Source organism: Malaclemys terrapin, chromosome 6 (assembly GCF_027887155.1).
Source record: "Malaclemys terrapin pileata isolate rMalTer1 chromosome 6, rMalTer1.hap1, whole genome shotgun sequence".
Taxonomy (NCBI): domain Eukaryota; kingdom Metazoa; phylum Chordata; order Testudines; family Emydidae; genus Malaclemys; species Malaclemys terrapin.
In genome coordinates this window covers 31,732,889-31,760,260 of record NC_071510.1, presented here as the reverse complement: position 1 = coordinate 31,760,260, position 27,372 = coordinate 31,732,889, and the positions used below count along the sequence as shown (strand labels likewise).

Sequence of the window (27,372 nt, the reverse complement as noted above, 5' to 3'; positions counted from 1 at the left end):
ATAGCCATTCACAGTCTTTGTTTAATCCTGATCTGATGGTGTCAAATTTGTAAATGAACTGAAGCTCAGCAGTTTCTCTTTGGAGTCTGGTCCTGAAGTTTTTTTTGCTGTAAGATGGCTACCTTTACATCTGCTATTGTGTGGCCAGGGTGGTTGAAGTGTTCTCCTACAGGTTTTTGTATATTGCCATTCCTGATATCTGACTTGTGTCCATTTATCCTCTTGCGTAGTGACTGTCCAGTTTGGCCAATGTACATAGCAGAGGGGCATTGCTGGCATATGATGGCATATATAACATTGGTGGACGTGCAGGTGAATGAGCCGGTGATGTTGTAGCTGATCTGGTTAGGTCCTGTGATGGTGTTGCTGGTGTAGATATGTGGGTAGAGTTGGCATCGAGGTTTGTTGCATGGGTTGGTTCCTGAGTTAGAGTTGTTATGGTGCGGTGCGTGGTTGCTGGTGAGAATATGCTTAAGGTTGGCAGGTTGTCTGTGGGCGAGGACTGGCCTGCCTCCCAAGGTCTGTGAAAGTGAGGGATCATTGTCCAGGATGGGTTGTAGATCACTGATGATGCGTTGGAGGGGTTTAAGCTGAGGACTGTAGGTGATGGCCAGTGGAGTTCTGTTGGTTTCTTTTTTGTACAGTGGTGTCTAGGAAGTGGACCTCCCGTGTAGGTTGGTTCAGGCTGAGGTTGATGGTGGTGTGGAAGCTGTTGAAATCATGGTGGAATTCTTCCAGGATCTCCTTCCCATGGGTCCAGATGATGAAGATGTCATCAATATAGCGTGGGAAGAGAAGGGGCGTGAGTGGACGAGATCTGAGGAAGCATTGTTCCAGGTCAGCCATAAAAATGTTGGCATATTGTGGGGCCAAGCGGGTGCCCATAGCGGTGCCACTGGTCTGGAGGTATATATTGTCACCAAATTTGAAATAATTGTGTGTGAGGATAAAGTCACAGAGTTCAGAAACAAGTTGTGCTGTGTCATCATCAGGGATACTGTTCCTGACAGCTTGTATTCCATCTGTGTGTGGGATGTTTGTGTAGAGAGCCTCTACATCCATGGTGGCTAGGATGGTGTTTTCTGGGAGGTCACCAGTGCATTGTAGTTTTCTCAGGAAATCTGTGGTGTCACAGAGATAGCTGGGAGTGCTGGTGGCGTAGGGTCTGAGTAGGGAGTCCACATATCCAGACAGTCCTTCAGTGAGCGTGCCAATGCCTGAGATGATGGGGCGTCCAGGATTTCCAGGTTTGTGGATCTTAGGTAGTAGATAGAATAACCCCGGTTGGGGCTCTAAGGGTATGTTGATTTGTTCCTGTGTTAGTGTTGGGAGTGTCCTGAGTAGATCGTTCAGTTTCTTAGTGTATTCCTCAGTGGGATCTGAGGAAAGCGGCCTGTAGAATTTGGTATTGGAGAGTTGTCTGGCAGCCTCCTTCTGGTAGTCAGACCTGTTCATGATGACAACAGCACTTCCTTTATCAACCTCTTTGATGATAATGTCAGGGTGGTTTCTGAGACTGTGGATGGCATTGTGTTCTGCACGACTTAGGTTATGAGGCAAGCGATGTTGTTTTTCCACAATTTCTGCCTGTGCACGTCGGGCAGAAGCATTCTATGTATAGGTCCAGACTGTAATTTTGACCCTCAGGAGGAGTCCATGTGGAGTTCTTCTTCCTGTGTTGTTGGTGGGAGGGTATCTGTGTATCAGTGCGCTGTTCAGTGTTATCTTGAAAGTATTCTTTGAGTCGGAGGTGGCGAAAGTAGGCTTCCAGATCACCGCAGAACTGTATCGTGTTTGGGGGGGGTGCAGAGGCAAAAAGAGAGTCCCCGAGATAGGACAGACTCTTCTGCTGGGTTTAGTGTGTAGCTGGCTAAATTGACGATATTGCTGGGTGAGTTAGGGGTACCCCTGTTGTGGCCCCATGTGGCAGGTAGGATTTTAGACAGCTTACAGTCCTTTTTCCTTTGTAGAGAGGTGAAGTGTGTAATGTAGATCTCCTGTCTTATTTTAGTAAAGTCCATTTGTGTGGAGGGTTAGTTATTTATGAAAGTCTCCAGGTTGGAGAGCTCTTCCTTGATGATTTTCTGTTTGTTGTATAGGATGCTGATCAGGTGGTTCCTCAGTTTCTTTGATAGTGTATGGCATAATCTCTCACTGTGGTCTGTGCAGTGTGTAGATAGCAATGGATTTTTCACCTTCAGTCCATTTGGTATGATGTCTATCTGTTTGCATTTGGAAAGGAAGATGATATCTGTATTTGTGCAAGCTTCTTCATGAGGTTGATAGATTTCCATTCCATACGGCTAAATGCAGTGCTTTGCATGGTGTCAAGTATCAGAGGGGTAGCTGTGTTAGTCTGAATCTGTAAAAAGCAACAGAGGGTCCTGTGGCACCTTTAAGACTAACAGAAGTATTGGGAGCATAAGCTTTCGTGGGTAAGAACCTCACTTCTTCAGATGCAAGTAATGGAAATCTCCAGAGGCAGGTATAAATCAGTATGGAGATAACGAGGTTAGTTCAATCAGGGAGGGTGAAGTGCTCTGCTAGCAGTTGAGGTGTGAACACTAAGGGAGGAGAATAGACTTGATTAGAGATTTCAAATCTGTAATTCAGGATATTTGTAGTTATACAACTTTATACTGCTCCCTTACTCATGCAAGTAATGCTGGGTGAGGAACAATGGGGCCTAGAATCCCTGTGTACACCCTGTGTAAACAATTGTCTCAGCATTAGCTGCACTCTCATTGTCTTACGCATGTATGATATTCATATCAATGTTGATTTTAAATTGTCTACAAAGCTTAGGATAGTGTTCTTGAATACCAATGCCATTCATGATCAGCTGGGAAAGTATAGAATACGCTAGAAAAATTAATTAATTCTTCTTTTCTTCACCCCCATCCTCCTATTGCCAAATTGACTGCAAAATTTGGTATGGCATTTGTTTTTTCCAGAGCTACTCTACTTCCGTCCATACGATTTTCAGTTAAACAACTGGAAAAATCTACAAAAGTGTGCCTTTTATTATAAGGAAAGAAACAATTTAATTTTACTTACAATCCATCTGCAAGAATCTATTTCCTATTGGTCTAGATTTGCTTATACTGACTCCTATGTGCAGGTGTCAAAGGATAATAAATGTGTCCAATTGGTACTGTGCCTTTAAGGGCAAAATAGCCATAGGATAGATAAGTAATGTAATGGGGTTGGTTGCCAGTGTACTATCAAGACAGGACAGCTCCTTTATACAGCTTTTCTAATGTTCCCTCTCATGGACTTGTTAATTTCATCATTCAAATCATGAACTCTGAGTTCATGTCAACTGGCATTTTAATTTTGTGCCACTTCCTTGGAGATCTGCCCAACACTCTGGCATCTCCATTTCTGAGGATTTAGGCAGCTTATTACATTCTGATTCATAGAAAGGTCTTTGCTTCTTCCTTCTGTCAGTAGAAGAAAACTATGATTAGGTCCAGCAGGTACTGGAGCTTTGCAAAACTCTACTTGCTCTTTCATCTGGGGCTATTGCATTTTATTTTTGTATGGATGTATAAAATAGCAGTTGGTTTTAGCATTATCAGTCATTATGGTGAAGAGTGGGCAAATAGTAGCTTTTGGGTCAGGGCTAGTAAACTTTTCTGGCAGTTGTCCCAGGCTGGAATACTGACATGGGGCCTGATGTGACTACCATTAATGTCAGTGGAAAACCTTGCATTGACTTGGTTAGGAGGTGGATTTGACCCGTGGTGAGGGGTTTTCTTCATTTTTGTTGCATAGTCCTGGATTTGGAGTGGACATATCTAACCAGCACTCAGGACTTCAGTAAGCAGATTTTTTTCTTCTCTGTGACCTTTCCCACAGCAGGGGAATTGGTTCTGAGATGTTGGAAGACTGCTGTGAAATGGAAAATTTCTGATATAACTTCAAAAGTACAGCCTATGCTCAGTAGAATTAAAAGGAAAAGTGTTTACAAATGTTTAGGGCTGTCGATTAATCTCAGTTAACTCGCGATTAACTCAAAAAAATTAATCACGATTAAAAAAATTAATCGCGATTAGTCAGTTTTAATCACACTGTTAAACAATAGAATATCAATTGAAATTAAATATTTTGGATGTTTTTCTATATTTTCATATATATTCTGTGTTGTAATTGAAATCAAAGTATTGTGACAAAGTTCCTCCTCTATCTTGGTGGGTCCTGCGCTTATTGGCGGATTTTCCTGCCTCAGAGATTTACCATGTGGGTTGGAAAACAGCCCAGAGACCTTTCCCTCTGGAAGAACCCGCAGTCCAGGTCAATTGGGAGGTTTGGGGGGAACCCGGGCCCGCCCTCTACTCCGGGTTCCAGCCCAGGGCCCTGTGGACTGCAGCTGTCTATAGTGCCTCCTGTAACAGCTGCATGACAGCTACAACTCCCTGGGCTACTTCCTCATGGCCTCCTCCAAACACCTTCCTTATTCTCACCACAGGACCTTCCTCCTGGTGTCTGATAATGCTTGTGCTCCTCTGTCCTCCAGCAGCACACCCTCTCACTCTCAGCTCCTTGCGCCTCTTGCTCCCAGCTCCTCACACTCCTTTTAAAACCCAGATGCCCTGATTAGCCTGCCTTAATTGATTCTAGCAGCTTCTTCTTAATTGGCTCCAGGTGTCCTAATTAGCTTGCCTGCCTTAACTGGTTCTAGCAGGTTCCTGATTACTCTAGTGCAGCCCCTGCTCTGGTCACTCAGGGAACAGAAAACTACTCATCCAGTGACCAGTATATTTGCCCTCTACCAGACTCCTGTACCCCACTGGTCTGGGTCTGTCACAGTATATATTAATGTTGATTACAAATATTTGCACTGTAAAAATGATAAACAAAATAAATAGTATTTTGCAATTCACCTCATACAAGTACTGTAGTGCAATCTTTGTTGTGAAAGTACAACTTACAAATGTAGATTGTTTTTGGTACATAACTGCACTCAAAAACAAAACAATATAAAACTTTAGAACCTACAAGTCCAATCAGTCCTACTTCTTGTTCAACAATCTCTAAGACAAACAAGTTTGTTTACATTTAGAGGAGATAATGGCTGCCCTCTTCTTATTTACAATGTCACCAGAAAGTGAGAACAGGCGTTCGCATGGCAATTTTGTAGCCGGCATTGCAAGGTATTTACGTGCCAGATAAGCTAAACGTTCATATGCTCATTCATGCTTCGGCCACCATTCCAGAAAACATGCTTCCATGTTGATGATGATCATTAAAAAATAATGCGTTAATTCAATTTGTGACTGACCTCCTTGGGGGAGAATTCTGTCTCCTGCTCTGTTTTACCCACATTCTGCCATACATTTCACATTATAGCAGTCTCCGGATCATGACCCAGCACATGTTGATCATTTTAAGAACCCTTTCACTGCAGATTTGACAAAACACAAAGAAGGTACCAATGTGAGATTTCTAAAGGTGCTACAGTACTCGACCCAAGGTTTAAGAATCTGAAATGCCTTCCAAAATCTGAGAGGGACAGGCTGTGGAGCATGCTTTTAGAAGTCTTAAAAGAGCAACACTCTGATGCAGAAACTACAGAACCCGAACCACCGAAAAAGAAAATCAACCTTCTGCTGGTGGCATCTGACTCAGATAATGAAGCATGAAGGAACATATGAAGCATGAAGGAGCAGATGAATGTTTAGCATATTTGTTTGTCTGAGCAATTGGCTGAACAAGAAGTAGGACTGAGTGGACTTGTAGGCTCTAAAGTTTTACATTGTTTTATTTTTGAATGCAATTTTTTTGTACATAATTCTACATTTGTAAGTTCAACTTTCATGAGAAAGAGATTGCACTACTGTACTTGTATTAGGTGAATTGAAAAACAGTATTTCTTTTGTTTTTTTTTACAGTGCAAATACTTGTAATCAAAAATAAATATAAAGCGAGCACTGTACACTTTGTATTCTGTGTTGTAATTTAAATCAATATGTTTTAGGATGTAGAAAATATCCTAAATATTTAAATAAATGGTATTCTATTATTGTTTAACAGTGCGATTAATCATGATTAATTTTTGTAATCGCTTGACAGCCCTACTTACTCTTAATCAAATGAAATTGCCTAAAGAATTAATGGAAGGTGTGATGGATAAATTTGAACCCTGGGCACAGAGTCGGAGACTGAAATGTGACACAAGCATTATTACGTTGCATTGAATACAGGGGTAACTCAAATAGCAAGAAAGACACTTGTTCTTGGTTTAACCTTTTCACAGTATATAATAAAGTCAAAAATAGAGACAAGTGTAGTGATATTCATTTGGCATCCTCAGTCCTTCGTACCAAATTTGGAAAGATAAGAAATAACAAATAGTCATGCAATGTTCAGTAACTTATCATGCAGAAAAAAATATGCAGTATAGTTGGTGATTCAGATAAAAATGAAGATTTGTGTAAATCATGAATAATGTAAAACAGAATAGCTAAATAATATTTAAACTTCTAAATAAGAGCACCAAGATCTGGCTTTGTTGGGTTGGCCCTCTTTGATATAAATGGAATACATATATTTTTTAAATGTTTGATTTTTACTTCAGGAACAGAATTTATAATAAAATAATAATGAACATGAAAACCTCAATTGAAAACAAAATGCAGAGGGGAAAATACCTAACTACTATGTAGCAACACCAGACATGACATATCTTCATGGTTACTCTGCCAGCTCTGAGTAAGTGTGAAGATGTGCTGATACCCAGAAATTAAGTATGTTTGTTCCTTTTCCCATGTTAATGGTTCCTATAACACAAGCTGAAGTTCATAAACACAATACCGTAGTTTTAGGAAAGCTCAGAATAAAAAAATTGCCAGCCAACTAACTGGTTTATTATACAATCTGTGGGCTTCCAAACTACTTGTGATACAGTTATTACCTTTTCGGGTGAGAGCTTTCCATTCTTTTCATATGGCATGTTTTCTGCATGTGAAGTTTCCAAATGCTGTGATCCTTACAGGATTCCAAACCTTGTTTCCATGGGGATCTATCAGTATTGTGCCAAAAACACTTGGTCTTTGGAAATCGGAGAGGGAAGATATCGTCAATTAAGGCAGGGAGAGGACCAAAAACACACTTGGGGCTTTATGTTCACTGACACAAAGGTGTGTTTTACCAGTGAGATAACTAAAAACATGATAGTTATTTCCCTGTAATATCTTAAGTGGAGTCAAGACACTTGTAGTTTTTACTGTGAAGTAGCTAGGTGGGGTCCGTACAATAAATGGCCACCTGTGGTCAGCCTTGCATAGTTTACCTCGTGGTTGAAAACTACAATGCCTTTTCTCCACTATATTTTTACAGCAGGATAGCTAACATACGAGAACTATTCTTTAGTAGAGGTATAGCCTAACTAGGATTGCAGGGTTAAGTTCTGGAAGGAGGGAAATGCCAGAGTTAAGGTTGTCCTTGCAATTTTAACTTTTCCCCTTTATACATATGCATTAAAATACATACAATATTACACAATTTCCCTACAACCTTAGATACCCATCTTGTAGTACTGAGTAATTATTTGAGCATGCCAGAAAGTCTGTGGAAGTACATAGAAAATACCCAGTAAACTGTACTTACAAAACATAGATATTGGTGGGTATGCCATGTAGAGCAATTCTGAAAATTAACTCTATTAAAATTGGTGTTTATAAGCCATCTGAGTTCACAGCTATGTTTACTTTGTGGTTTCCCTCCTTATCTTCTGAATTGTCTGTAACAGAAGCTGCATTGCTTATTTAAAAGAAAATGTGTAACACATGGGTGCTGACAATCATTAAAACCCGTAACTAGCTTACAGAAAATTTGCTATATAAAATGTCCAAATCAATAAAGATATATTGAACATTTGTTTATGTATAAAACAATGACAATGTTACAAGTTACTAGATGTGATACTAAGGATGTAGGAAAATTGCCATTGTAGATGAGAAAATAGGTATGATTGCCTAATTCAAGATTGATTGCAATCTGTATACACAAGAAAACAGAACTAAGCTTTAAAAATGTATGAGTTTTAAATTGGCATTTCCTGACTCTTGTATGCTGAACTGTGCAAAATCATTAACACCATTTTTCGTTTGAAATTATAAGTTTGGTTTTAAATGTAGTGAGTAATTGTTTATTGCTTCCTCTGTGGGTCTTGTAACAACATTTAACTAATAAACACTGTAACCAGAGCTGTGATGATATTGTCATAGTATTTTTGTATGAAAGAATGCTTTGGCATGAGTGAATTCTCTTTGGGTTGTTTAAAAGCACCATGTAAATAAATTTCCATTTGAGGAAGCACAGTACCTATGGGGAAAGGGTTGGTAGAGCATGGAGAATTTATAAAGTTTTCTTCAATGGCAGAAGGTACACCTGGGTCAGAATATAGCAATACAAGCTGTAGAAAATATCTACTTCACCAAGGGGCCCAAAGCCAAAGTAGCAGAGTCGGCTACAGAGTAGCATGGCCAAGGAGCTGCAATGGAGCACCATTTGAAGCTCAGAGCTGGGCTCTCATGGCGAAGGGGTGGGATGGGACACCTTTATACTGCTAACCTTCCCGTGGGAGTGAATCCCAGTTCTTGCTGGTGGAGTTTCCTTTAATGCAGATAGCGAATGGAGAAGGGTTAATCAGTAACCAAAGCACCTTGATTACATGAAGTGCTAGGAAGATCTGTGTCCCTATAAGAAGTGTTTGGCTAAAACAATTCTAAAACCTTTTTTTTTTTTCTTCAGAATATGTAGGAGTCATCAAATACATGATGGCATGGCTTATCCAGGTTTTGTTAGCATTTTTCTGGGATGACTTCCGTAACTCACATGACTTCACCATTTGTGAGTGATGCACCCCTCCCAAGCTCACATCCATGAAGCTTGTAAAGTATACTGAGCCATCATGAGGGAGAGTGAGTGCGTGTTGTGTGCATTCCTAGAATTAGCCATTTTTTTACCACCTTTTCCAAGAGAACCACTGCCTTTCTTTTCAGCATCGTCTATTGCAGTTATTATTATTTTTCTCAAATCAGTTGTGTTCATGTAGCTGTAAAATACTCTTCTTCGGTGTTTTTTTTAAATGTTCTCTCCTAACTTGAAATTTTCCTGTGTAATATGAGGCTTGTTACCCTAGTGAAGACCAAGCTACTCAAGACTTTGCTATGAAATTTAGAATGATAAGGGGAGTAAGGAAAACAATACTGTTCACAAGTGGAATGTTGTTGGACACCAGTGAGGAAAGAAACTTTTTGATTAGCTCTTTGACTCTCCAAGAGTATAAACTGGAGTCTCTCGTTACACAGATCTTTTGAGATACTTGTTGAGGACATGTGTATCTCTTAATGGGTGTTGGGCTGCTTCTGTGAACTCTCAGGACAATAGGGCACTACAGTCCTGAAACAATTCTGTCTATGTCTGCAGTGGAGTAAAGTCAACAGTAATAGACACTATGCTTGATACTAAACCCATTCAACATTATTTTGGAGCACTAATTAGTATTAATACTTACTCTGAAACTTATTTTGTATCTTTTGTGTATTCATAATAGAGGGATGTTTATTCATAAGAACACTGGTGCTTTTTTTAACCCTGGTTCAACAGTACATTTTCTAGTATTCAGAATGTACATAGTGTGTGTATATCAGAAGTGTGAAATGACTGAAGTAAAATTAATCTCATGTTAGAATAGAAAATTAATGGTTATAAGTGGTAGCTACATGCTGTGCTAACTCAAAACTGCTTTATTTTTATTTCATTTGTCTCTGTCTCCAAAGGCTCCATTATCAGTCTTTATACTTCATGACTTTTTAACAGTCACTGCTAACAGACTACATTAAGCTATAGGTTCTTAGTTGATTCCAGTCAATTTCTCAGGTTTAGGTTAATGTCCTATGCAGTGTATAAGAATGTGAATAAACACAAGTAGAAGTCCAGCAGCTTTCAGGTTTTGGAGGAAAGAAGGAGAAAAATCCAAGAAGTAAAACCTAACACATTTATATAAGCAATAGGAGGCCCATTGGTCCTGAGGATCAGGACCCAGTGGTAGAGGGCCAGAACCCATTTTTTTAGGGCTTGCAGTCCTGGCTTGCTGTGTGATCTTGGGAAAGTCATTTATATTGGTTTTCAAAGGCACTCAAGGGACTTAGGCACTCAAGTCCTATTGAAAATGGGCTTCAAAATCCCAGGCTAAGCCTCTTTGTTCCTCAGCTTCCTCATCTATAAAATGAGTATTATGACACTTAGTTTGATTAAAGTTCTTAGATTTCTACAAATGGAAAGTGCTGTAGAAGTGCCAGCTGGTGTTTGTTCATTTACAAGTTGACTATAATTTTCTTACTGCAATTTACTGGAAAAATGTGGCATTCATTGGCAGGAGCTATATTTTCTTTCACTTTGAAGAACATTACAAGAACATTTACTAATAGTAAACTATGATGCTGATAGGTGCAGATAGAGAAGCTGTTCAGGACCAGCTTCTCCAGCAGAGTCAACACAAAAAATTCTGATTTTTTTTTAACTCTTCCAAAATTCACTGGAGTTATCATGCTTTGAGTTGTGCTTTCATATAATAAGACAGTCACAATTTAAAAAATCAATGTTAACCCACATTTGCAATATCGTAGTAACTGAGATACTGGAGTGATTTCCTATGGTAAGTATAGAGAAGAATGAAATATTTCAGATATCACTCTTAGGGTGGATGTTGACTTTTTAATGGTGATCACTGTATTTTGCATAATTAATTACACCACAGTAAAGAATTCTTCTTTGGGGCTGAAATTCTATGCCTGTTACGTGCTCATAGGTGAACTTGTGTGCATTAAATTTGAGGAAAAGCCCTTAATTCCTTTTCTGGTTTATGGATAAATTGTACAAGTTGTTTTCTTCTTATATTCTAAATGAGATTGTAGGCACTTGTTATTCGGATTGGGTTACAACAAGAACATGTAAATAGTCCTCAACTAGGAGTGTGTGCTTTATGCTTGAAAAACTTTGCATTTGATTGCACTTGATTGAATAAAGCTCAGGGTGATTTTTGAATATTTCATATTGAATATATGTAATGGAAAATTTTAAGTTATAAACTATTTAATTCAGTATAGAGGCACTGCATATGTGTCCAGATGCACACTTCTCAAAACAGGATAAGGTGGTAATCTGATTTCTTCTAACTGCTGCCTTTCCACCGGGATCTTCTATCTAGCACTCCAGCCTCTCTTCTTTCCTCCTTACTTTTCCCCCTTGGTGTTTTTTTTTTAAATGTATAATCCTTAGATCAAGTTTCCCAAACTTTTCAAATCTAGATTATAAATTCTTTAGTTTTATGGACTCCCACTAGTTCTTTGTACAGCCCATAGCACAACAGGGTCCTATTTTGATTGAGCCTACTTCATATATTGCACATGCAAAGTTTTCCTTGTTTTTTTGTTAACTGGATAGCTTATAATATACCTGGATATGTTAATCTCTGTTCTTTAAATATATGTCTGAAAATAAATGAGATGATGTGCTGTTTAGCAGTGTTAATTTGGTCATAGAAACTCTTTCCTGATTTTTTTTTAAATAACTGCACTGTTCTAATACCCTGCAGAAATTGTGTGTGGGGTTTTTTTTAAATTTAATTATGCCACAATACAGTAGTTTTCCCCCTGACCCATTTCCACTCATGCCAGACCTCCACAAACTTCCCACTGTGTTTGCTATTTTGGGCTATATTTGCTAACTGTTCTTGCCTATCATATTATGTCTATTTGTTTTCCTTTGGCGCTTTTCTTTCCTTTTTTTTCTTTTTTTGGTCATTCTTGTTTTTTGTGGCTTTCCAAGTTCCTGCCATTCCCTGATAATTCCACATTCCCATTCTCCCACTCTCCAGAATGTTCTAGGTAAGGTTTGCGCATTGATCAGGCTAAACTGCATGTGCACTTGCAGCGGAACTGAGTACTGTGGGAACCTCTGAAAAACAAAATGAGAAGCTTGTGCCTGCAGACTGCTGCCTGAGCCTGAAACACGGGAGCTGCTCCTGCCAGCAGCTATATTAATGGCTTCCACAAGAGCAGGGAGGGAAATAGGGTGGCTTTCTAGGAGCTCGCTAGCAATGCTACAGTCCCTGTACGTGTAGAGTCATGCAACTTTTCTTGCTCTGTTCCTTTGTTCCACAGCTCGCACTCTCTCCAGCCCTCTCCCCTCCCCAGTATAATTCTGCTTGACTTTAAGGTCAATCTTCCAGGTTGGAGAAAGACAGAAATAGCATCCTATGATGGAATGAGTGTTTGTAAACCCATCACCCTAAGTTTCAGTGAAACCTGTAAGTGTAGCAGATTTTGTTTTCAGAGCTGTAACATGAAACGTTGACAAGTTACTATTCTTCAAGCACTGGCCCCTCTGTGTATTCCATTATAGGGATGCATGCAATCCATGTGCCTGATCCTGGAGAACTCTTGAAAACAGTGTCTGTTGATCTGCTCCTGTGAGCCTGTTCTCCTCATGCTCCGCACCAAACATGTAAAAGGGGTGGGCTGGCCAACCCCCTCTTCAGTTCCTGTTTATCACTGCATGGCCTGAGTTAGACCCTCCAGTGTCTGGAGATTCTCCTTTCTCTTCAGCCTTCTCATCTTCAAACCTGTAAATATTTCACAATTTGTTAGTTTTATCTAAATTATTTAAAATTCCTAGATTTTTAAGGATAAATTACCTCAGCAGGACAGGGCTTAATTTCAGGCTCTTATTGATGAAGGCAAGCTGGTGGCCAGAACTTTACTGCAATCTGAGGTCATTGCACACTACCTTGAGCTCAGTGGCCATTGTCATGCACTGGGAATCATGGGCACATTCTTTAGGAGTTTCCCAGGGAGGTCCAGAACACTGTCGAGGGACTTGCTCTTTGACAAGACCAACCTTTTCAATGAAAACACTGAATCTTTGCTCTCACTAAAAGACTCTGCTCTCTGATGACATATACACCAGGAGCCCCTAAGAGGAAATACCACAAACATGCCTACAAACCAAGGCCTATGCCTCAACCATTTTATCATCAGCAATCCTGTGATCCGCTTCACAAAAGACAGAGGGTGCAAAAGTCAAGATACCCTAAACCTTCCATGTCAACCCAATCTCGTCCTCTGGGAAAGAAGCACTTTGGACTGGATACTTGGGAGTTGCAAAATACTGTTGATGCTATTTACACCCCAGCCTCTATCCTTTGGTGGCCATCTAGCAATCTTTTTCCACAACTGAAGAGAAATAACAGACAAGTGCATGCTGGATATCATCCATTCTGGCTATACCATTGAGTTTCTCTCCCTATGTCCTCCAAAAACCTCTTCCCAGTTACCATTCAGGGGCCATTCTCACAAGGAGATTCTCCTCCAGGTAGAATCTTCTCCAGGTAGAATCTCTCCTCCACTGGGAAGTGATAGAGTGGCTGCCTATTCAGCATCAAGGGAAAAGGGTTCTATTTGAAATATTTCCTAGTTCCCCAAAAGAAGGAAGGGTGGAGACCCATTTTTGGCCTGTGATGACTTGTTTTTATTCACAAATTAAAATACCATATTGTTACACTGGCATTTAATACTATCCCCGGAAAAGAAAGTTCACAGCTCTCGATATGAAAGATGTGTATTTTCACATGGACATTCGCCCTGCCCATTGAAAATTCCTCAGGTTTATGGTGGTTCGTGGCTACTATCAATACAGGGTGCTTCCATTTGGTCTAGTAATTGTACTCTGGTCTTCACCAAAGAGTTTCTAGTAGCAGCAGGAAATTTCACATGGAGCAGCTCCACTTTCTTCACATATTTAGGCAATCAGCTTCTCGTTGGCAGGCCACGCTTAGAAGCCCTTGCATTAACCATATCCCTGCTTCATCTTTTATCATCCCTAGAAGTCTGTGTGAACATGAAAAAGTCTATTGAAATTATAGGAGCTACTCTAGACTCAGTCAGGGTGAGGGCTTATCACCTAATCGACAGATTTCATGCCATAAGCAACTTGATACACTAACTCATATGTACCAAGTGAGCACAGCATGAACACTGTTGCCAACTTTCACACGGTAAATAAGCACCCCAACTTTCACAATAAGTCAAAAATCAAGCTAATTCCATTTCAAAACAAGCCAATCCCTCAGAACCCCAACGCTCTGTGACTAGATCCCCCAGGCGTGCAATCTGGGACTTTGGTGAACCCGCTGTGCACTCCTTACTCTTTCCCTCTCCTTGTCCCCCTTTGCCCCTGCTTGCCAGGAGCTGATAAAAAAAAAAAAAAAAAAAGTAACAAATTGCAGCAAGCTACTAGCCAACAAGCAACTCACAAGCCAATTAAGCCAAAAACAAGCATTTGTTTTTTCATGGGTTTGGCATGTCTGAGCATGAACAGTGACAGTTCCCACTGGAATGGGGGCCTCACTAATTTGGTGGAAAGATCTTGGATTAGTCTATGTGGCTGTTCCACCTCCCATGCTCGACAAGGCAGTAATTATGGATGCCTCCCTGCTAGTCTGGGGAGCCCACATAGACGATCACTTGGTGCAGGGCCCTTCAATATCCCAAGAGACTAGAATGCATGTAAATCTTCTGGAACTCTCTCCTGTCATTGAACATTGCCTTCCTCATTGCCATCACTTCAGCCAGAACTTGGGGCCCTAATGGCTGATCTACCATACACAATATTTCATAAGGACAAAGTGTCTCTACAACTACACTCAAAATTCATTCCTAAAATAGCTGTGGAATTTCACATAAACCAGTCCGTTCACTTACCTGTATTTTTTTTTCCGCAAAGCCCCATGACTCTAGTGAGGAGATGAGATTTCATTCCTTCAATGTGCGATGAGCATTGGCATTTTACCTATAAAGAACAAAACTGATCAGACAGTCATTTAGATTGTTTGTTGCCATAGTAGAATGAAGAACAGGAGTACTTGTGGCACCTTAGAGACTAACAAATTTATTAGAGCATAAGCTTTCGTGGACTATAGCCCACTTCTTTGGATGCATATAGTAGAATGAGTCTGAAGTCAAGCTGCCCATCTCAGAGTGTCTCTCAGTGGATATCTGGCTGTATCTTACTCTATCAATTTACACAGCTTCCTTCCTCATATGGGATAAGGACACACATGGCCTCACTGGCATTAGGTATCCTTTCTTGACAGTTGCAGAGCAGCTACATGCAATTCCATCCACACATTTTCGAGACAGTAGCCTTGGTCCAGGACTCCTCCACTGACGCATCCTTTGGGGCAGTAGTTCAACAAATAGCTATACCATCTGCACCCTTGCAACACCCTCCCCTCTGAGTGCTGCTTGTCAGTGGAATAGGGACAGGGGTGCTGGAACAATTTTTATAGTGGGGGTGCTGAGAGCCATTGAACCAAACTGTAAACACTGCATATGATGGAAACCACTTCAAGCCAGGGGTGTGGCAGCACCCTTATTTCCAGAACCTATGCATAGGGACCAGCAATCGAAAAAAATGGGAAGTTACTTAGCTTATTGTAACTGGAGTTTGTTGAGATGTGTGGTCCCTATCTATATTCCACTACCTGCTGTCCTTCTCCCTTGCTTCATATCTTGGCTAGATTTGCAGTAGAGGGGGAACCAAAGAGCTGATTGGTCTGTTCCTCCTTTATATCCTTGGCTCAAAGCTCGAGGAGAGCAGGGATGCAGGCATGGACCAATGGACACAGCTTGCAAGATTATTCCAGTCTCAGGTGTGTGGAGCACATGCACACCCACATTGGAATACAGATAGGGACAAAACATCTTGAAGAACTCCAGTTACAGTAAAGTAAGTATCTTCCCTTTCAGCACTGCTAATTGCTTTGTAAATCTAAGAAAATAAATATCTCGGGGGAAGAAAAAGGAAAATATTTATACTGAAGGTGTTTTCTGGACCACTTAGATGCACCAGAAGAAGCTGACATGGCATATATGAGAAATGAAACCTCAGTGCATTTCACTTAATGGGAGCCTGAGACTTCAGTACCAGCCAATCTATTCTTCTCATACATGAAATGTTTCTATATTGCATAATTTCTGTTTGGGTAAATCTTACTGCTTAACCTCTCCCTCTTTTTGTAAATGGCTTTGTCTCCTGTTTCCACCACTGCATGGTCAAAGCTCATTAGAGTACTCAAGTAAAACCCAGTGGCGCTGGAACATATTTAATAGTGGGGGTGCTGAAAGCCAGCCCCCTGATTTCCCCCCCCCAAGCTGAGGCTTTCAGCACCCCCACTACTAAAAATATTCCAGTGCCACTAGGTTTTACTTGTAGTACTCTAGTAGCCAGCAGCCGGGACCCTGGGTGCACGGGGCTGGCAACCTGGAGTCTGGGGGTGCTGCAGCATCCCCCATTCCCCTAGTTCCCGTGCCTATGGTAAAACCTGTCTCCTAGCCTGACTTTCCAGGGTCAGGGAGGAGGAGTAGAGCTCATGTAACCTGCATTCAGGAGGTGTCAGTATGTTTTACTTTAACAAGTGAATGCCCTTAATTTAAACATAATAGTCTTAGTTTTCAAAAGCTTCTTCAGCATGTAAAAGTTCTTGGCTTTAAAAGAGAACACTTGTATGCTGTTAATACTATGTGAAATCTGGAATACTGGCATTGGCTGTTTTTCAGATAAATGGCTGAGTTTAAAGCTTAAAAAGATCCCTATGTCTGAAACTCCCCTCTTTGTTTTGCTCTATCTTACTTAGCCCTCTCCTTCAAACCCCTTCTTAAAATCCACTTCTTTCAAGAGACTTTCATGAACTGTAATTCCTCCTCTTTCCTGCCAAGAAAATTTGAAAGACATTTTAAATAATGATTGGATGGGGGGGGGGAGCGTGTAATGAACATAGCACATACGAAACATTAGGGTGTGTTCATGCTGCTTTTCCTGCCTCCCTTTCCTGCATCCTTGGTTTATGAGATGTAAACTACATGCTGACAGGCTGCTGCACTGGTATGCAGGGAAGTGGTCGTGTATGGAATCTTTCTCGCTTCTGCACCGAGTCTGGTCCAAGGGCTGCACAGGGCTAACAGCGCTATAGCCATCCCAAAGGGGAGGGCCAGAAGGAGGAGCTATGGCCCTACCCCCCTCGGTACTCTGCAGTGAGCAGCAGAGCTTGCCTGGCCACAGCGGGGGAACACACCGACTATACTCACTTTAGTGTGTAGTAGCAGCCACACTCACTGTGGAAGCTGGAGAGTTGTGGTAGGTTCTGTAGCACCTGAATACTTGCCTGCACCTTAAATATATGGTTTTACCTTGTCTATATAGATTGTAATTAATTTGGGACAGGCAACTTGTTTCTCTGATCTGTCTGTAAAGTGCACTGTGCGCTGTTGTTGGGTTTTTATTAGTAGTACGTACAGCATCTGTGGTAACAATGTTTCTGTTTAATGTATATAACAGGGATGGCCAAACAGTGGCTCACGAGCCCACGTGTGGCTCTTTGACCATTAAAGTATGGCTCGCAGAAGAGCCCCTCCCCCTCATTTTCCACCTACCAGACTGGATGGGAGGAGCTCGGCACCTCTGCCTTGTGGTGGAGTAGGGGCTTATGCACAGCAAGGAGGAGGTTCTCGGGGCTTTTGCCCTGTGGCTGAAGCTGAAGCCCCGAGCCCTGGCAGGAATGCTCTGGCTCTCAAACTTCTGAAGATTGTCATATATGGCTTGGAGGGTCAGTAAGTTTGGCCACCCTGGTATATAAGGTCACTCACTTCATATAACATACATTTTACAATGCAACCTCCTAGCAATACCAAATGAGCTCTTATAGTGCAGCAGATACTAATTTATCTGGGGAATTACTATACACAGGTTCAATCTGTCAGCTAACACTGATATAACAAGACCAGATGGTCCAGAGAAGTATGTGTTCACATCAGTTCCACCAGTCATCCGCAGAGGATCTGGCAATCTCCTATCGTGTCACTGAGATGATAGCACACAGGAAATTAGCTTGTACAAACACTGATATAATATTAAGGAACTGGCTTAACACCTCTCAAGAGTTAAGGTTTCCCTAGCGCTCTCAGCTTAGTGTGATCTTGTATCATGTCATTTACTCTGCAATGCTTTAGCATAGCTAAACTGGAGGAAGAAGAGGCCTGGGTTCTGAATCTCCTGAACTTTTTGAAAAGGTCAGGGCTAGAGTTTTGGCTTGAGTTAAGAGTTTTAGTCCCAAGGCTCATGTTTAAAGTTGCTGGAGTTACACACAACTAAAAGTGCATGTACTACATCGACAATATAGGGGAAAATGTTATCTAGGTATATTGATATTGTAAATCTTATCCTATTATAGAAGTCCACACCCTAAGGTGTACCATTTGTATGTACTGCTCTAATACCGTAACATAATTCCCCATTCTTGAGACTACCAAAGCCTACTATATGCCAGAATATCGTGGCTTTTCAGCATGTGGCAGATTTTGGTTTAATTGGGATACAGTAATACACAAATTACAGAGTTGCTTTACTGTCTTTGAAAGGGTGTTTCACAAACTCCACCATGGTGGATTGATTTAAATCAAGGCAATTTAATTAATGGTTTAAATAAACTGTTTTAATCAGTTTTCCATTTGTACTTCAGCTATTTTTTAAAGAAAGGTGCATTCTCATTCATCGATATACGATAGCTATTTTAAAGCAATTATAGAGCTCAATATATTTAGATATTTATTAACTGTACATCTAAATGTTTTAGAAAATGGTGAATGATATACTGCTTATGTACTAGAGAATTAATATTTTGCTCATGATTTGTGTCAAACTGTATTAGGATGGTAACTGGAATTTAATTAAACATAAACAGTATCTAACATATATTTTTATTAAACAAAACAATCTTCAATGAATTACATACACTTGGATACATAAACTTCAATGTTTTTCCATGAGCTGGAGAATAATTTTTCATGGTGGGTGGAGTCATATTCATAATTTGAGAACTGAGACAATCAGAACTCATGTAGGGAAAAGCTATAAAATAGGAGTCTGAGACCACCCAGATGGGCTCAGTGGATGATCCTGGTCAGATGCATGATGGTGTCTCCTGAAATCTGAGGCTGGATCCCGATGCCTTTGATTACTTTGCCAGTCTTACACCCAGAAGTACAGCCTTTGGGTCCTCCATTGGATCAAGCACTTAACACAGTACCTGGCCTATTGTGCCATATTTATTAAATTTGATCTCAAAACTTTGTTGTTTTTTCCTAACTCTTTCTTTATATAGAAAAGCAGACTTTAACTCAAAGTTTTTGATAAGAGGCTCATGGATTCAACATATTTATTTTTAGTTACTGGTAAATGTTTTGAGAGGTGACATGTTTAGGCCTTAACATATTTTATATTGAATTCAGTTTTAATATTAAATAGGTTATTTTTAAAAAGAAAAATGAATTATAATTTACATTACAAAATAAAAAAATCTGGTTTAAATACAAAAAATCAATAAATTCACATGCACCTTGAACTCAGCAGAGGGAAGTAAAAGACAAAACTGTGACCAACTCTGTACCTACATGTCTAATGAAATGCTCATTCTAATCTTGCCATCTTCTTTAAACTACTAATGACCCTTGTTATTTAACAGATCTTCTTCTTTTTTATTGTTTCAGTGTGTAAAGATCCACCTTACAAAGTTGAAGAATCTGGGTATGCTGGTTTCATTTTGCCAATTGAGGTTTACTTCAAAAACAAGGTATGCAGTCTGAAACTATTTAACTTCCTGCAAAAAAATTAATATGCAAGTTATTTGATAGAGTTTGCATTTTAATTCACAAATCACAAAAAACTTGTTAAATGCCATCATAAAAAATTACTACAAACTCTAAAAATTATGGCTAGTTTGAATGACAGAATTGGTTTGCACAGTGATATGTGCAGATTGTTCTATGAAATTAGGATTACCTGAGAAAAACTGAGAAGGATTACTAGACTTTGTCAGAAATTGACTGGGATTTTAGGAAGTTTTTAAAATGGTACTTGAGTTTAAAAAAAGAAGCTGATTTTGATGCTGTTTTTACATAGGTCCCATTATTCTAATTAATATTGCCAATTTGTGTCATTAGTTTACTTTTTATACCGTATCCTCTCTGGGGAAAAAAAATTAGTGTAATGTGAATAATGATACTTTTGAATTCAGCATTACCAGGGGGCACAGTTAAAAATAGAGTTTTTGCCATTCCACAAAGATTTCAGTATTGTGGCTTAGTATTCAGTATAATTTCCGATAGATACTTTGTTTTCTGCAGGTACTTAAGGTAGTTAACATTGAGATTTTAATTAAATACATGAAAGGGACTCTATAGCTAATAACTTTTCAGATAAAAAAGAATTGGATTTTGGGGGGCAGAGATGGAGGGGAATAATCAAAGTTCCATAGCTTCTTGAATTTAGTGTAAAGTACTTTAGTGTAAAGTATCACAGTATTTCAAGTTGCATACATATGACCGTTCAATGTGGTTTGGTGGAGCTGCTGTTGTAAATGAAATACACAAACAGTATTAGCAACTTATCGTGTAATACTGAATTCACCAAAATGTAGTTTGACATACTGGCTTGAAATAGAAACACGCATTTATATATTTTGGTTACATCTCTGTTTTTAGAATTTTAAATAAGACTAGTGCACTAAAAAAATCCTTGCGTAGCCAAAGTATTCATTGAAATCCGCTCACTTAAAAGGTGGTTTAGATAAGTGCACAAGTTTCAAAATGCTTTTAAGTAGCCACTACAATGTTCCATTCTTTTCTATGGAAAGTTCTGCCAAGATACAGTACATGATTTTTTTCTGCTCATCCTATTTTAGGATTTGCTCAGGTACCTTTTAGGTTGTTTGTTTTGAATCGTAGATGTTGAATGATAAGATTTGCAATGTTCCCTGTATCAATCTGTGGAGTGTTTTACTCTGCCTCACCTGATAGTGGAGAAAGAAATAGAATTGATTTAGTGATTAACTGGCTTTTTGGTGCATTTTTGGTGCATTTGTCTCCTTTAGGGAGTAGCTTGGTTCATTCCAGGATATCTGACTTGATTATAGAAAAGCAGTCCATTTTCTGAGTCTTTAAGCCCCATCCATTCAGAATTCAGCCCAAAACCGGGGACTCAAAGTCAGAAGACAGTGATTCATTGAAGCATCTCTACAGAGGCTTCCCGCCCGACATTTCTTTTTTTGTTTTCCACCCAGACTTTTGGCTGCCTTTGCTGAATATGGAGGCCTTCAAGTCACAGGAGCTCTCCAGCAGGAATTGTGGCATGTACTGAAATCAAGGACAAGGCTCCAATGATTACAGCTCACCTCATTCTCAAGCAACATTTGGAATTGGGAATTTGCAAACGTCCCTCACCCCTGTTTTGGTGCCATGGAAATCAAGAAGCAGCAGTTGGACTGTGGGTCAGCCAGTTCTTCTCACAGATGCAGCATCAAAACCCTTCCTGTGGTCAATAGCACACAAAGGGGAAAAGACACAAAAATAGGGCCAACTCTAATTCGTGAGGGTCTCTGCAGCCAAAATATTACCTTCTCCTGGCTCAGCTACTCTTCCTCCCCCAAGCTGCTTTACAGGGATTCCAGTACAGAGAATGAGGGGATAGATTGGAGGAGGAAGAGGAGACAGATGATCATCACTTATTCAAGGTAGACAACTTTTCCATTTCTGATTCCGAAGGTGTCCAAGGTTTATGTAGACAAGAAAGGGGTGCAGGAAGCCATCTGCTGTGGATTTTGGACTCAAAGAATTACAGTATTCCTGTTCCTGAGACTAAAGGAATTGGTAGAAAATCCAATATGCTCTTCCCTCTGACAGAAAATTTTTCAAAGCTTTAAGGAATCGCAGGAATGCAGAGAAGCATATGGCATATTCAGCTGCAATGAGGGTGCAGTTAACAGCAATTGAGAAATGTACGGTAGTCCCTTAAAACATGCTTTTAGATCCAAGGTTTCACTACATTGAAAAATGCACTTTCATTTTTAAAAAGGGTATATGAGCCAACTAGGGGAGTTAAAGTGAGTTTCAGTGTGTTCTGCCCTCCTGTCAGGGCTGCCATTAAATAATGGCTGTGGCTTTTATGGATGCTTCTTACAGTAAATTTCTGCTTTGAAGTGACAGGCTCTGGTCATCAAATGTTCAGCAAAATTCTTTGAAGACTCCAGTTTGTTCACTTCTTCAACTTGGGCTTATATAGCAAACCTGAATGGCCAGGGGAATGGTATGACTCTGCCCAAATAGTTTGAGGAATAATTTACTTAATTTTTCCCAAGAAACCATGTATTAGCCTCTCTGTCTTCATCCGTGGTACATTTCAATATAGTCAATCAAGCTACTGGTTCATCTAAAGGGGACTGCTCTCCTCTGTCTGTCTTCAGAAACAAGCTACTGCAGGCTGCTTATCCCAGTTCCTTTTCCTGGGTCACTGCTTCAAGTTCAGAGATAAAGCAGCTTTGAGGACTTAACCTGACTTAGTTTAAAATCTTTGTTTTGAATTTTTTTTACTGTAATTATGATTTTCAAGCTTCCTGCTGTCCACATCCTTGGAATCCTGAGGAGTCAAAAGTAAACGCTTTTTTGATATGATGTAAGCACCCGTAGTGTGCTTGCCACCGAACGAGACCCAAATACAGCACTCCCTCTGAGTAGCTTATGATCAAAAAGACATGCTGGATGTATGCTGAAACTGTTATACTTGGGAGAGCTAAGGACTCTCTTATAAATCTGACAGCTTATTTTTCTCTTATTAGTACTCTGTCTTACGTGTCCATTTTTTGGCAACTTGTGTTGTACAACTGACAGGCATAGCGAGTTGAGTGATGTCCATTGTTGTCTTCTCTTAAGACTTGCTCTTGTGGAGTAGTTGCCCCATTTGGGGCTTCTAAGAGAGAAATATACAAGGATAGTTGTAAGCCTACAACATGCTTAATTGATTCCTTGTCCTGGTATTAAAAATTGGAGTCTAGTCATTGATATTAGTAACTTTTTTGGTAGAGGAGCTTTCCAAGTGATAAAGCATTGTTGATCCCTTCCATGTCATGTGTGACTTACCCCCATTTTACTCCCTATATTGGTACAGGGAACATGGAAAAAAGCTATATGTAATTACTACCTGAAAGTGTCATTCCTTACTACACTAGCAATAGCAAGATTATTTTATTTATTTTGTGGTGGAATTTTTGGAAATCTAGTTGATTAGTCTGGATCCTGGGTGATGAGGTCACATCAGTAGTGACAAGGAAAAAAATGAGCAGAGACCATACACAGGAGTATGCTAGGTTGTCAGTTTTATTCCGGTTAACTTTTTTTTTTTTTTTTTTTTTTTACTGCTTATGAAGAAGAATCAGCCCCAGATTACTACAGAGGATCTTACATTAAAAATGAACTGTTGCTACAAGCTTTATGCCACTAGTTTTAATGTCGTAACAAATGTCGTAACATTCATTTTAATTGACACCTTCTTTACTTAACTCTTATATGTAGCACTTGTTTTTAAGCTAATTATTTGTGGTGGTAGACTTTTTCTATTTGGTTATTTTCAACCCTCAGGAAGAACCGAAGAAAGTCCGCTTTGACTATGACTTATTCCTGCACCTTGAAGGCCACCCACCTGTAAACCACCTCCGCTGCGAAAAGCTCACATTCAACAACCCAACTGAAGAATTCAGAAGAAAGTTGCTGAAGGCCGGAGGGGTGAGTCCCACGCCCATGTTGATAGTCATCACATTAAAGAACTTGCTGCTTATTGCTGGTGCACTGAGTGTAATAAAAGTTGCTTTGAGAGTAAAATTAAGTGGAGTATGTGAGTGATTAGCTTACTGCCTGTTGTTTGAGGGGGAACAAGTAAGCAGACTTTTTTTTTTTTTTTTTGACTGACTAATGCCAAAGTACACTATTAGTTAATGGTATCTTTCACTGTCTTCAAGGTTAAAGTCTTCACATTTATTTCTGCAAAGGCAATAAGGAAATTAAGTTCATAAATGAAACTGCTTTATATGGGCCTCTGAAGCTGAAATGCAGGATACAAACTGTGGTGAGATCAAATAACACAAAGTTAAACTTTGTTTAAAAAAATGTGATTATAGTGTTTGGAAAATTAAGTGGACCGAGTGCAGAAGAGATATGTAAGGCAGCATGAATTAGACTCCCTTACCCTCACACTGCTTTTGATCTACTTGTACCTGCTCTTCTGATTTGCAAGAGAGACAAAGTTGGTGTAAGTTACATAGTAGGAGCCAGAAGACCATGTATGAAGGTGTAAGTTACACCAACTTAAAGTTTGTCTATGACCCTGTAGGTAAGACTTTGAGGGTGTGAATTGCAGCATCTGCTAGCATGCTGCACTGTAATTCCCTTGTGTGGAAGCTGCCTGTGCTAACTAAAAGGTACCTAGTTAGAGGACTACATTAACACGAACAGCAACATCCACATGGGGGAGTTACAATGTAGCATGCTGGTATGTGCCATAGTCCAGATTGTGGGACTATGTAGAAGTAGCTTTAGACTTCTTTCCATATCGGTTGAATGGGTGTTAGTAGACCTAAGACAGTCTGTTAGTGTAAGAGGGACAAACTTATATCACATGTATGAATGTTAACATCTTTGGAGGAAAGTGCCTCACTGTTTTGGTGTGTGTTTATATGAGGAAGAGGTTTGTTTATACGTTGAGTAGTCATAAGTAAATAAAAGGATTATTCTTATTTGGCTTATGTAGGGGGTCTTCGAAAAAAGAATAGGTCTTGTACAAATGTATACAGTCACAAAAAGAAAGGGATGGATCAATGGTTACAAATGATTTGAGACAGTAACTAGTTAGAAAACAAGTAGTCATGGACTGAAATTGAAGACGGGACTAGTTTTATAAGTATTTCAGGCAAAATGTTTTAGCTTAATAGGATCTTTGAAAATAAAACATTAAGTAAGTGGTGTGCATAAATTGGAAAAGGGAGCTAGGTATGTTTCTGGAGAAAAGGATAAGTCTATTGCTATAGTAGCCCCCTGTGGGTATAGAAAGATGAGCTACATTTAACTTGCATTTGCTAGAATTAGAAGTGCACCCCTGGATGGGCTTATTTCTGGCTTTTTAAAATGTGCTTATAGATAAAAGGCCAAAAATATTTGAAAAGTCCCTTTTTAAATACTTAGCATATTGTATATCAGTCCAGGCTTCGCTGGAAAAGTTAGTTCTGCTATTGTAAGGTAACCTGAATGTACACTTTCTAACAATTTTAATTATTAAAAAAAAACAAAAAACCACAGATCATGTTGACTGTCTTGCTACCATTTATTTGTTTTTCAGCTGGACAATAAGTGTCTAACACCTTAGGTTTGATTATAAATAACTTAACTTTGTGCGGTGCCAAAATGCATTTATCCCTCTTGTTCTGTATACATCATTATCTGTTTATTGTTAGGGTTACCGTATCTAATAAATAAAAAAAGAGGACCCTCCACGGGCCCTGGCCCCGCCCATTTCCCCACCCCTAGCTCCGCCCTTTCCCCGCCCTAACTCCGCCCCCTCCTCCCTCCCACTCCCAGCCATGCGGAAAGGGCTGCCGGAGCGCTAGTGGCTTCACGGTTTGCCGGGCACCCCCCAGACCCTGCGCGCCCGGCTGGCGCTTCCCCAGCGCAGCTGGAGCCCGGGAGGGGAAGCGCCCAGCCGGGGGCGCAGGGTCTGGAGGCTGCCTGGCAAACCGTGAAGCCGGTAGTGCTCGGGCTTTGGGCAGCCCCTATGCCTCCGGGCACTTCCGCTCCCGGGCTCTGGCGGCGCAGGGTCCAGAGGCAAGGGGGCTGCCTGAAGCCCATAGCGCTCGGGCAGCTCGGCTCTTAAACAGAGCCGAAGAGTCAGGGGAGGAGCAGAGCCGCCATTTTCCCGGATATGTTCGGCTTTTTGGCAATTCCCCCCGGATGGGGGTTTGACTGCCGAAAAGCCGGACATGTCCGGGAAAAAGAGGATGTATGGTAACCCTAGTTTATTGTGCATCATTTTCTCTTGCTATTTGGAGAAGACAAACCAACCATCATTGTCTTTTGTCTCTCACCTTCCTCATGTACTGGCAGTCAACAAGTCACCTGTATCTGAGGCTACTAGTCTTTCATACTTCCCTCTGTTAATTATCTCTTTGCTAGTGGCCTATATCAAATCAATTCAATACAGAAAATGCAATAAGGTCTTGTCCATTTAGTAGTTAAATTACACCTGAAGGATTAAAGGTCCTCATCGACCTCCAATACTGGAAGACCCATTTTATTTTTACTAATGTAAATTCTCCTTACTCTTCGGGGCAGAGGTAGGAGCACTGAAAATCTGCCCCTCCCCTCTATACTGAAGAGTGATTGAATAAACAACTGACTGAATCTAGGATGTAGCACTGCTGATGCAAGTGATACACTTCAGATCAAGATGAGCATTTTCAGGGCAATTAATTTAGGAGTGTTTTCAGCATCATTGTTTCAGCTTCTGTCTTCCCCTTATGTGGAAGCCCAAACCATGAATAGTCCTGCATGTGCTTCTCGCAAGTCAAATGAAGCTGCTTCAGGAAATTTAAACTGGAGGCCTAGTGATTTATGTCTCTAGTTGGCAACATTTAAGACAAGGTCGAGTTATTCTCCTTCAAGATGAATGGTGCTCTTTAAATGTAAAATACTGTGTTTTCTTTTTAAGAGTAAAAGATGGACTCTATAAAACTCTCCCAAATTGAGAATCTTTTGCTTGTTTTTTTTATAGTTGTATGGCGAATGTTTATTTTCTTTCCAAAGCTCAAGTCCTGCATTAATGTGTCCTGTGTGCAAACAGGATGGGAAATACATTACTACAGTACATCCACTTTCCTGAAAATGATACTGTTCTTCCTTTTATGGTCGTCTTGATTCTGAATGATTACTGTTCAAATCCCATTTTGGAATATTCCCTTCCAAATGATAAGCTTGACTCCAAATGCTTGTCTTATCTCTAAGGAGGAGGTGGGGTGAGGGGGAGAGGGGAGTTAGAGTATATCTTCCCGCCATCATAAAGATGAAGGGCAGGCTTTGTGTAGGCACTATCCAAGTACACATGCTTTGAAAATAAATTGAGGCTTTTTCTTTAGACACGAGAAACAAACACAGAGGAGAACTATTTGCATTTGCTAAGCCTGTTTTCAGACTGTTGGAAAATACTGGAGTCCACCCAGAAGACCAATCTAGAATAACTTGGAGTCATGCCATATTTCAATAACGGTAGTCTTCTGTCTAACACTACATTTAGTGTCATCAAAGTTGAAGCACAAAATGTATCCTAAATCACCGTAAGTCAGAAGATACTAAGATTCAGCTGATTCTGTGTACCTAATTTCCCTTCCAGTCTGGAATTATTTTCTTGCTTATCACAAAAAAAGATAAGGTGTAA

General features: G+C 40.1%; 1 protein-coding gene across 2 annotated transcripts in view; it reads left to right on the top strand.

Moving 5' to 3' along the window:
- MLLT3 (MLLT3 super elongation complex subunit) overlaps nucleotides 1-27,372 on the top strand; it is a 219,152-nt gene that overhangs the window by 103,465 nt on the left and 88,315 nt on the right. For both annotated transcript variants that reach the window (XM_054033230.1, XM_054033231.1), the window contains exons 3-4: nucleotides 19,614-19,696; nucleotides 23,535-23,678. In XM_054033230.1, coding sequence (XP_053889205.1) covers nucleotides 19,614-19,696; nucleotides 23,535-23,678 — 227 coding nt within the window. The remainder of the gene's footprint in view (nucleotides 1-19,613; nucleotides 19,697-23,534; nucleotides 23,679-27,372) is intronic.